At 39.3% G+C, this 12845-nt stretch overlaps 1 protein-coding gene across 1 annotated transcript in view; it reads left to right on the plus strand.

Annotated features, from left to right (window-relative positions):
- The first annotated feature begins 12082 nt into the window (after positions 1-12082).
- MED15 (mediator complex subunit 15) overlaps positions 12083-12845 on the plus strand; it is a 203022-nt gene continuing 202259 nt past the window's right edge. The window contains exons 1-2 of the mRNA XM_067145398.2: positions 12083-12203; positions 12552-12639. Of these exons, the coding sequence (XP_067001499.2) occupies positions 12130-12203; positions 12552-12639 (162 nt within the window). The 5' untranslated portion in view covers positions 12083-12129. The remainder of the gene's footprint in view (positions 12204-12551; positions 12640-12845) is intronic.

Here is a 12845-nt window from a genome sequence, read left to right on the forward strand (position 1 = left end):
TAACATTAGGAAATCCAATAAAAGTTCATGCAAATACACCTTCTTTTCATTATATTACCTTTGAATTGTAATGTATATGAAAGAATATGACCAGTGTTGGAAAAAAAAAAATGACAAGCGGGATGCGAACCAGCGATTATGGAGCTTGAATGGTAACCACTCCACCAGCGCCGTTTCGTGCTGACGATCACAATGCACCGGAACATTCGACGGAAAAACTTCTCTTGCGATTTTCTCGAGAACGCCTTAGTAGTACAGTACACCTTACTATTTGCACATTATCTTGTCCTAATGGACTACTAAACGTGTACAAAGTTTGATGATACTCCGTGATCCGAACGGCATGGCCTCCCCTTGTAAGAGTATTGTACCTGTGTTCAGTCTGTGCTTCTTAGTTTGCGTGTATATATCCTCCACTTGTAGTTTTTTGTAGATAATGCAAAGTGTATTAGATATTAATTGTGGTATTAGTTTCATGTTTTATAATATTGAAGGAACTGAATAATTTTTTACAGAAATTTGTACCACAAATGCCACAAAAACTGTCTGATGCATGGCAGTTCTTTGAAATTCTTTCTTTCTTTCTTAATCTGTTTACCCTCCAGGATTGGTTTTTCCCTCGGACTCAGCGAAGGATCCCACTTCTGCCGCCTCAAGGGCAGTGTCCTGGAGCTTCAGACTCTGGGTGGGGGATACAACTGGGGAGAATTACCAGTATCTTTCCCAGGCGGCTTCACCTGCTATGCTGAACAGGGGCCTTGTGGAGGTATGGGAAGACTGGAAGAGATAGACAAGGAAGAGGGAGGGAAGTGGCCTTGGCTTTAAGTTAGGTACTATCCTGCGATTTGACTGGAGGAGAAGTGGGAGACCATTGAAAAGCACTTCCAGGATGGCTGAGGTAGGAATCAAACCCACTTCTACTCATTTGACCTCCCGAGGCTGAGAGGACCCTGTTTTGTACCATTTTTCAAATTTCGTGGCAGAGCTGGGAATTGAACCCGGGCCTCCAGGGGTGGCAGCTAATCACACTAACCACTACACCACAGAGGCGGACTCTTTGAAATTACTGATGATAAAAATCAGCAAAATGGAAATTTTGCGGCCGCATTTACGCAATAGATGGGGCGTATCAAATTTGTGTGATCTTATCAAGAGGCATCGCAAGGATGAAATGAGGAGGTTGGCTTCTCCAGCAGAAAACAACATTGCTGTATTCAGCAAAACAGTTATGTTGTGAGCAAAGGGCATTGAATTTACGTTGCCATACCAATAACGTATTTAAACGTGCTGCCACAGTACTTTCACTCAGTACAACCAGGTGATGACGTCACAACAACTGCTCCGCTCTGTCCCCACCACTACTCGGATATGCCTGTGATATCCACAACTGCTATTTACTGGCCTAATTATGGGGCTATATGAATTTGTTGAGGTTGCTCTACTGTACTGCAAGAAATCTTCGAGTCATTTAAAGTGTGTTAGTAACAATAATCACCAGGAACTAGCGTCACAAACTGTGGCGACCAAAACTATGAAACCTTCCCTTAATAATGTAGGGAAGTACTGTATCTCTGTTCTGTTCGTCCTCGTACATTCCAATAGTTTGTTGGATGCCTCAGTAGAAGGCAGACGTAGTCTTAGATCCTCCATTAAAAAAAAAGTTTCCTTGGCAAGTACGTAAACAAGTCTAGATGGCGCATATTTTCCCACCCTGGTGGCATGTTTTAGGAAACGAGGTTTCACCTTTTCTATGCAATCTAAGTCAGTGATGGTCTGTTTTTCCCATATTAGTTCTAGACCATAGGTAACTATGGGTGCTATCATCATATCAAAAAGTCTCATGGCTGTCTTCAGTGATAGTGCTGCAATATTCCTTACCCTGCATATTGCTTTTGTGGCCTCTGCTGTCCTATCCTGGATTTGACACCGGAAGGAGCTTGCTGTCGTTTGAAGGGTTACATCCAAATATTTCAACCTATTGATTGTTGTTGGTGGTTTGTTGTGGAGAGTCAGTATGTGGTTTTGCTATATTCTCCCTCCCTTTCTGAAAATCATCTGATGTGTTTTCTGCAAATTGATTGAAAGATGGTTTCTCTCTATCCATGTCTCAAGTTCCATCAAGGTCTCCTGCAGCTCTTCTTGGTTGGTCGAGCCTAAGACCATGTCGTCTGCATATATGATTAACGTGGTTGTCTTCTTTCCTTTGAGTATCTCAACAATGTCTGCTGTCATTATGTTGAACAACAACGGACTTATGGGGTCACCCTGTAGGACTCCATTGGTCTGTGTAATAGTCTTCGATCTGTTGACACCATCATCGATTTCAATGTAGTTATATTGGAGATCATCTATGCCAATCATATCCTTGACTTTTTGTCTCAGTAGTTTCCTGTCGAGTGAGTCAAATCCTTGCTGCAGTCTATGAATACAGTGAAATATTTCCCTTTGGATATTCTTAGGGCTTCTTGTACTTCTCCCAACAGGTACTGGACTGCATGTAGAGTTGATTTCCCTTTAATAAATCCAAATTGACATTCTGGAATTGTGACTTCTGATTCCAGCCTGTTTGTAACTATCTTCATATATATGTTAAAGAGATTGTTTTCTAGCGCCACTCCTCTATATGCATTAGGGTCACTTGTGTCGCCCTTACCTTTATACAGCACTTCAATGAGTGATTTCCTCCACGTGTCTGGAATACCCCTGTCCAAGCAAATACTGAAGATAATGGTTCATAGCTTGTGGTGAAAACCATGCACTGCAAATTGGGTGATGGCCTGTCTCAGTTTGTAGTTGGCCTGTCTCCAGTCTTCTGTCAGTATGGCATCAGTTGTATAGAATTCGCTCCAGATGGCGTTCCTTTTCTTAAGCAATATTTGGTAGGTTTTTTCATAAGTCTTGGTATTTGGTAGATGCAATTGGAACCTCATATCTTATATGAAGAAGCTTTCTTTCATCATAAGGTCTGGGTTATGCCCATCCCTTACCCATTCCTACGTGCACTTCGAAAATGCACCGAGAGTAGTGACGTCAGTCTCGAGTAACTCGAACATGAGTTTTGCCCATCAATAGTAATAGCACAGTCTAATATATACAGTCACGAAGCTCTGATGATATTTTTTATCCAAGGTGACTACAGCACTCCAAGCGGCAAGGTAGAGGCAACTTGCTTGCAGACAACAGGGAACAAATTACCACTACAGTCTAAAATGGTCATAACTTCTGAACCATTCATGCAAATAATGTCCTGACAAGGTTATTGTAATCCTTATGAAATAGTGGAGGAGGTCAAACAATTTATTTCGATGAGGAATTCGATGATAATATTGAAATATTTATTTAATCTTAAGGAGTTACTTTTTTTTTACCGCGCACTATAACATAAAATCGCTTCTAGAGGGTAACTGGTTGGAAATAGGTATATACCTTTGCAGACTTTTTTGTACAGGTTTTTATGGCTTACAATTTGTATGCTTACACTTGGGGTCTATCGTTGACAGTTCACGTAGCATAAGCCAAAAAAGCAAGTGACCAACTGACCGACATCGAACCTGCCAAGTTGGGCTAAGAAGGCCAGCGCCCTACCATGGTCGGTCACTTGCTTTCTTGGCTTACGCTGTCTGAACCATCAACGATAGAACCCAAGTGTAAGCGTACAAATTGTAGAGCATATAAACCTCTACAAAAAAAGTCTGCAATGGTATATAATTATTTCAAACCAGTTGCCCTCTAGAAGCAATTTTATGTTATAGTCTGCGGTACAAAAAATAACTCCTTAAGATTAAATAAATATTTCAATATTATCAAGATTCAAGATTCAAGATACCCGTCTCTCTTAATCTCGAAATTCATAGATTAGGGAGAGGGTATTATTTATTGTAATCGTTTCATAATTTCATAATTTGTGATACATGCCGTATACAAAATTAGGAGTAACTTAAATAACTATTGTGAACAGTGTTAATAATTGGTACATGCGATGAATGTTCATATAAAGCAGGTGCTTAGAAATTGAACAGAGAAAGAATACTATAAACTGAATGTTGGAGTTCCATTCATATATAGTATTATGGCAGAAAAAACCAAAACATCCATTTATAGTGATATCTTTTCAGATTATCAAAGATAATACTGCCTTTGCAGGCTGTTAAGAAAAGAGAGAAAACGGAAATTATTACTCGACAATACATGAAACTAGTAGAACTACTGTAACCAGGTAGTTCCATGCTATCCCTTAAGCCTATGTACCTAATGGCTCTAGACTTCAACGGAATTATATTGTCTAGGTTACCTTAGGCACAATTCGGTTCCTGGCTGACATGTATCACATCCTTTTCAATTTCCTGCTCCAACTTCCCCTAATAATGTTAAATAATTTTGCAATTCTATCCAGATGCATCCATTCTCTGTTCAATAACTTTACAATTGTATACAACTGATTTTCGTTCTCAATTTTCTTTACATCCTCATCGTCTATGAATTTTTCTCGTATTTCCTTTGTCATAGGGCAATCTTTTATAATGCCCATCCCATCTCTTCAGAGCATATTAAACATGTATTTTCATCCCTGTTCCTTCTATATGCTTTATTTTTATGTATCCCCATTAACCACCATATTATACCCCTCATTCTTTTTTTTGTTATAAACTCTACATTTATTCTCATTCTCCCATTTATATTACAAAATTCTTCTAATGACCTCTTACTTCTACATTGTGCATCAATGTCTTGTTTTTCAATATCCTTAATTCTTAGAACTATTTTTTTTACATATTTTCCACTTCTCTATACATTCTTTTTCCCAGTAACATCCCATTCCAATCGTTTCTAAAATATTCCGTACCCCATCCACCCAGTATCCTTGGTTCTGATGTTTCATTTGGTGTTGATATGCTATCTGTAAAATTTCGCCCCCTTCTCGCAACTTCATTCTCAACCAATACTTTATTATCCTTTTAATAATGTCCACTCGCAGACTTATATCTTTGCACATCATTCTCACTCCACAATTAGCTGTACAGCTGGGTAGACCCATAATTATTTTCCCAAATCTACTCGTAATTGTATCAAGTGAGTCAACCCTTTCTTCAACTCCCCAAATTTCTGCTCCGTACAACACTCTAGATTTAACTACTGCATTAAAAACATTTTTATACACTCTGTAGTCTGTGTTGGGCATCTTCTTCTCCAGTATGCTAATGGCTGACAGTGCACTCATGCCTTTTAGCTTTGATCTTTTTATTTGCTCTGACCACTTTCCATTTCCACTTAAAATCATACCCAAGTATTCTACTTTCTTGACAACTTCTAACCTCGTCTCGCCCATCCACCATTTTTCATTCTTTGATAATTTATGTCCTTTTTTGCACACCATTACCTTGGTTCTGTACATTGATTTTTAAATTCCATTCTTGACAGTAATTTACCACCACATTTATACTACCCTGCATACTATTGGGTGTCAAAGTGAGCAGAAGGATGTCGTCAGCAAAAATGAGGCCCGGAATATCCCGGTTCTCAAGACTTGGGTAAACCCCTGCCTCGAAGCCTTTCGATTGAAAGATATCATTTATAAAGAGTAGAAACAGTACTGGTGACAACTTACAACCCTGTTTTAATCCTACATTAGAGAATATTTCTCCAAATACTACGCCCACCTTAGTTTTTATTGCGCACCTTACTTCTGAATATATATTTTCAACCGCTGTTATCATCTTCTGGGACACCCCTATCCCTTTCATCTTGGCCACGACCGCCCCTCTGCTCACAGAATTAAATGCTTTCTCCAAATCAATAGTAGTAATGTATACTTTTCCTCCTTTCTTTTTTACATACTTATCTATTATTGTTTTCACTACAAAAATATTATCTGTTGTCCTCATCCTTTCTCTAAAACCTGCTTGCAGCCTCTCCAGAATCAATTCCCCCTCTGCCCACTTCATTATCCTTTTTGCTAACACACCTGTATATATTTTACTTAATGTATCTAGCAACGTTATACCCCTGTAGTTGTTAGGGTTATTTTTATCTCCCTTCTTCTTATAGATTGGGCAGATCTTGCCAAGATTTTGGGAACTCAACTCCTTCAAATATTTTGTTAAATAGTTTTGCCATACTTTCTAGGATATCCTTATTCTGCGCCAGCTGCTTCCAAAATTCATTAGTGATACCCGAAATCGCTCCTGATTTGCCTTTCCTGGCTTTCCCTAGTACCTCCCTTATTTCTTCTTTCGATATTTCCTTGTCTAATGCCGGCACAGTAAACCCTAGCCCTACCGATATACCGGTATCGTTTAATCTCGGTCTCCACATATCTTCAGCCTCTAATAGTTTCTTATAGTGCTCCATCCAGATAGCCTGACTTATTACCGTCTGCCGCGGCAGCTTCCGCATTCCACAAATCCCTTCATTGTACTCCATACTTTTCTACTATCATTCTGTTTTGCATTGCTATTTAATTCGACAACTCTCTTCTCCTGCCATTCGGACTGTTACATACAGTAATTCCCTATATTATCTTCTCAAGTTACAGAATCCCATCCTATGGTTTTCTCCCCCATGCTTCCGAAACTCCTTCAATGCTTTCATCACTTCATACTTTTTATGCCTGCATTCGTCATTGTACCAGCCTTTTCCTATTATATTCTGCCCCTCCTTTATCCTCATCTTCTCCCCTGCCATCTTTAGAGAATTTTCAATTATTTTAACTGCTGTACTCGTTTGGTTAATCTCGATCATTGAATCTATTCCAGCTTTCACTATCTGTCCTATTTCTCCATCATAATAATTCATAAACTCGTTTTTTAGCTCCTCTCTCCACCTATATTTAGTGACTATCGTTTCTTTGTATTTTATCATATTGCTTGTTGGTGTCTTACCCTCTCTAACTTTTATTCTGACAATAATTGGGAGATGATGTGACTCACCCCATTCCTTAACCTCCATACTTTTGATCACAGGCAACGCATTCCTGGAGCATAATGCCAAGTCTATGCTACTACCCCCTGTTTTCATTATGTATGTCAGGTTCCCTAATTCGTAGCCATGCCATCATCTATTCAAAATATATAGTTCTATCGTACCACATAGCTCTAGCAACTTTTCTCCATTTTTATTACAACCCTTATCCTGGCTCACTCTCTTTTTTACATAAACAGCTTCTGTCTCCTTGTCGTACACCAGCTTCTGGTCTGCAACCCTCGCATTGAAATTCCCCATTATTAGAATGCCTGTATCCTCAAAAATATTTTGTACTCTATTGATTTCTAATGCCAACTCATCAAAGAAAACCCTTTTCACAAATGGCGAGGTTTCAGGAGGGTTGTAGACAAAACCAATACATAAGTCTGACTCATTCTCATCATACATCTTTATTCTGACCCACATCATTTCCTCCATTTCTGATTCTATCTGAATTATTCTAGCTTGCAAATCCTCCCTAACCATCACCATTATCCCACCCGGGTATCTGCCCCTTTCGGTTCGTCTCTCTTTTGACTTATAGTAGACTGTGAACTCTCCTATTTCTATAATAGTTTTTGGTGGAATCCAGGTTTCCACACATGCGAGAATATGCAAGCTATGTAATAACTCTTTAAAAACTTCATTCTGTAACTTACTCCTAAGGCCTTCAATATTGATACACCCTACTCTTATCTCTAGTTATGTCTTTGTCCCCTGTCCCTCACTCTGGCTGATCTTCTTGGACCTCGTAATCCTTGTTACACCTAGATCTTCAGTGTTCTCATCTAGAGTGTTAACACCTTCTCTATCAAGGCTACACTCATTTACATTACCTTTTCTGAACAAGAAGTCCTTGATACTCACACGTCTGCGTTTCGGTGTTGCTTCTTTCATAGAGTCCGCACTCAGCTGCCGCTGAAGGTCGCCTGGACTGCCTTCGCTATTCGTTGTCTCAGCATCTGTTACTTCCTCTCTCTGTCCTTGTTGCTTCGCTAGCTGGTTGTCCCTCACTGCTCCGCATTCTGCTGGTCTCAGCTGCCTCGTACGTTCACATTCCTCCTCGGCCAACGTACTCCCTGTATTGTACATATTCTTTAGCTGCTCTACTCCCCAAGTCCTCGTCCAGTTGCTGTCCCCCACTACTAATTTGTTGCGCCTTATGTAGGCCCTTAATCCTTCACGTCTAGCTTTCCCTAGGTGAAACTGTAGCATTTTCTGGTTCCTGAGGGCTTCTTTTTCCATCTCCTGTTTGACCCATATGTTCTCACCTTTCAACTGGTTTGTACTATGCAGAATCTTTCTCACTAGTAGGTTTGATACAAATCTCACTCTCACTGGTCTCTTGCCTTTTATTTTCCCCATTCTCTGTAGTTCTTCTATATCGGCCTCTCTGCAGCTAATCTTCATCTTCTCGTTAATTAGCTCCAGCACTTTGAATACCAGGTCTTCTTTAGTGTTCTCTGGTAGCCCATATATAAAAATATTTTTCTTTCGGGTTTCCTCTTGTCTTTTTTTCTCCTGCCATCTCAACTCTTTTATCTCTTCCTCCATTCTCCTCACCTTATCCCTCCAACTTGATATTTCTTTATTATTTTGGACCGCCCTTTCTGTCACTTTTCCTATCTCCTCTTTCACTATTTCTCGTAGATCACTAGATTGCTCTCGTAATAGCTCTCTCATTTGTTCAGTTTGGGCCTTACTAAATTCCCTTATCTTCTCCATGTCTTCCCAACCAACCACATTCTCATGATCAGGTCCAGGGTTCATCTCAACCCCTCCAATAACCAACAACACTGCCATCACTGATGCAGCCATCAAAATTGAAACCAAACTCACCTGCTGTCCGGTTCTGCCACTCATATTGCATCTCGTATTCCTGCCTCTACCGTGCCAACGACCTATCGTCGCCCGGTACAATTCTATTGAAATCTCCATGTCAGCACTCACTCACTCAACAACCTTCCTCTTCGCTTGCACGATTACAACATTTCAATATTATCCTCAAACTCCTCATTGAAATAAGTTGTTTGACCTCCTCCACTATTTCATAAGGATCACAATAACCTTGTCAGAACATTATTTGCATCAAATACAGTAGAGACAATACACGACACTCTGCGAGATATGAAGGGACGGCGATTAGAGCTCTGTCTAATAGAGTGACCTGAGAGTTACTGATTCTGTCATAAGAGCACGTGTATTTGTTTGTGAAGTTTTTGGCATTATTTATGCATTTGCATTGACATAAGTAAATAGTAGCGTGTGTCATTCCTTTATATTTCCTCTCAAATTGAGTGGAAAGATATATGCTGTGTTTGGCTGCAATGACTATGAAGTGCAGAAGAATTCACTGTCTTTCTTCTGTTTCCCCCGTGACAAGAAAATGTAAGTAAATATTGTGTTTGTATAGATATTCTTCCAGTTACAAAGAGATTTGTATAGTACATCAAACATTTCTGACCTGTGTGATCCATATTTTAACTGGTTTAAAATATAATCTTATTTTATTGTATAGTGCAGCAGTTAACCTTCAATACCAATGTGTTGTTGTAAGTGTGATCTGTGGGTTTTGATTTAATTCAAGAAAATGCATATACATATGTGTGTGGCTGGTTGTGTTCCAAGTTACCCCATTTGGAATGCCGTAATGCGTTGTCAAGCACTGAAAGAAATATGGGTGATTTAAGAAATGTACATATTTTGTTGAAACAATATGACGATGCAAATTTGCTTTACCCTAATGTAATGGCAAGTATTGCTCATAGGGAAAGTTTGAAAGTTCTTGAGGGTAAATTTATAGATTTTCTTTCTGTTAGTAGGCTTCAAGTTAAAAGGAAAATATTGTCCAGCTCTTAAATATAAATTCATTGAATCATGTGTGTAAGGAATGTGCCAATATTTTTTTTATTGACAAGTGTCTTAATGTGATGACACAATGCTTTCAAATGAGAAAAAATACAAATCTAGCCATGAAAGTTCAGGTGGGAATACTAAAGCTAAAAAAGTACGAAATGAAAGATCAAGCCCTTTCACAGCAGTCCATTTCCACATCTTGGTTATATGTCTAATTTCAATCTTTAAATAATAACCTGTTAAATAAATTTTCATTTATTTATCCAGAATTGCTTTAGCAACTTTGAAGTTAATATCTTAGTAACACTTTCTTTCTAGACGCAATTCATTTATCCATTTCCGTATATGCATTTCCATTGATATTTGAATTTAACGCTAATTTTCAGGTCACGCCACTTGCGAACTGTTTCCCATTTTAACAAGGCTAAATCCGGAAGTGTCGGGTATTGCCTCTACTGTATTTGTTTGCATGAATGGTTCAGATTCAGAAGTTATGACCATTTTAGACTGTAGTGGTAATTCGTTCCCTGCGGTGGTTCCCTGTTGCCTGCTAGCAAGTTGCCTCTACCTCGCCGCTACAGGTGCTAGTGTCGCTTCACCTGTCAAGTGGAAGTGGATGAACCTTTCTCTTGCAATAGAGCTTCGCGACGGCACGGTGAGTAAGACACCAAGAAACTCAGAAATAAACTTCGAGAATCCGAATTTGAAGAATGGTGCCACTTGAGAAGTAAAGATAAGGGAGTGTGTCTGTACAAGTAGTTCTCTCCTGCAAACCGCTGGGTTAGAAACCATGATGGCCTTTCTAGCACGGAGTGGAGAGATGCGCTGAAAATGGCATGTAACGACGCACCTGTAAGAGCTGTACGAGGAAGGTCCCTTGATGGTAACCGCTGCAGAAGATGTAGTGAGACTGAAACATTACCTCACGTCTTGGGTTCCTGTGCCTTCGGTGAAGCTCTTCGAAACACTAGACATCACAACATCAAGTCATCCATAGCACAGACACTCCGTGAGAAAGGATTTCAAGTGCATGAGGAAGTCCACGGTATTGGAGTAAATGGCAGCACAAGAAGGATTGATATGATCGCAACCGAGCTCGATAGCTGCAGTCGCTTAAGTGCGGCCAGTATCCAGTATTCGGGAGATAGTAGGTTCGAATCCCACTGTCGGCAGCCCTGAAAATGGTTTTCCGTGGTTTCCCATTTTCACACCAGGCAAATGCTGGGGCTGTACCTTAATTAAGGCCACGGCCGCTTCCTTCCCACTCCTAGCCCTTTCCTGTGCCATCGTCGCCGTAAGACCTATCTGTGTCGGTGCGACGTAAAACAACTAGCATTGATATGATCGCAATTAAAGGGAAGAAAGGATATATATTAGACCCCACAGTAAGATTCGAAACACACTCCGTCCAACCAGAAGAAGTGGACTGAGAAAAGAAGTCTATCTACCTGTCTACAGTACCGTATTATAAGAATAAATACGAGGTGGACGACATAGAAGCAAGGGGTCTCATGATCGGTGCGAGAGGAACAGTCCCTAAGAAGACTATAGAACTGATGAAGACCTTTAACATCAGTACCAAGGAGTTCATCGACTGGAGGCTGAAAGCGCTCAGGGGTTCTCTTTTGATAATCAGACATCACCTTTACTCGCCAGGCTGAGACATAATTTTCTTATTTTCATTTTTTAAAAAATGAAATTGTTTGTATATTTTTTCTTTGACAGCCTCCAAGTGGAGGAAGATTTCGGAAAGCAATAAAAAACTAGACCGTGGTAACAGCAAATACAGTAGAGACTCAACTGTATTTGGTACCGTAATAGTATCCTCAGTGTAGGCCTACAAAGGAAAGGGTGACAAAATAAAACGGATAATTACAGGGCAGCAGCTTGACATGTATTGTTTGTAAACTCAGGATGGCTATTTCGTCAGTAAAGAAATTTATGGCGAATATTTTAATAGTTTTTTAAAGTTTTACAATCCTCTCTCGAAAAAACGACAAACTTTTGGGGTTTTTGGGATTATTGTACGATCCTGACCATCTCAGAAATTGGCGACACTGATTCGAAGCCATACAAGTGTTGTAGTCTACGGTTCAACCCATACATGCTCATAAACAAGTGGTTCCCAGATTCCCCAGTTTTAACACCCGTGAGATAAAGTATTTATTAGTCACCATAACTAAATGTTTCTGTGTGTTCGAAAGTGTTTCATTTATAAAGTATTGGAACTGGGTGTTAGTTAAATACAGAGCCCAACTAAATATCGAGGAGAAGAAGAAGAAGTTATAGACAAGCCAGCTGATGTGATGTGGTATGGATGTTAAAATGGCAGCAGATGAAGGTTCTTGGCGAACAAATGCCTTTCGGCAAAGTGTCGTCGCTAAAATGTAAGTTGAGAAAGGAGCTAATTGTGTCACCTGGAAATAAGTGGTTAAAGTGGTAGTGATTTCAATATGTTTACGATTCTTGTGACGTTCATAAAACATCTAGCAGCAGGGAAGTCGTTAGGAATAAGGAAGCGTTGTTTTAAGCTGTCATACGGTTAATTTCCAGATTACGTAGTAATTTTGGGTATTATATATTTATGTTTTATCAGTAAATTTCCGTCATAATTGAATTGGATGAATTTGATGCTTCTGGTGGGGAAAAAAATGTGGTTTAAAGTGAAGCAGATTTTAACCTTAAAGCTGTTTAGTTGCTGTTTTATGCTATAACAATTTTGTTTTTATCTCTAGCGATGAAGCAATACAAAGGTCTGGTATGCCAACCACAAAGAACAGCATGGAAATGGAAAACCATGTATATCAGAAGGCAAAATCAAAGGTAGATAGCATTGGATTTCTGTAGACTAGTTTACATTAAAATTCCTTACCTTGTGAGATATCCATTTTTATTAAAACAAAGCACTTTTGATTTTTATGAGCTAGAATTTTCATTTGCATTACTGCAGTTTTTAAATGAGTACATTATGGTGTGAGTTTATGTAGATTGTATTAAATGCAAACTTTCATCTGACCATATACTGTCTT

This window comes from Anabrus simplex, chromosome 4 (genome assembly GCF_040414725.1).
Source record: "Anabrus simplex isolate iqAnaSimp1 chromosome 4, ASM4041472v1, whole genome shotgun sequence".
Taxonomy (NCBI): domain Eukaryota; kingdom Metazoa; phylum Arthropoda; class Insecta; order Orthoptera; family Tettigoniidae; genus Anabrus; species Anabrus simplex.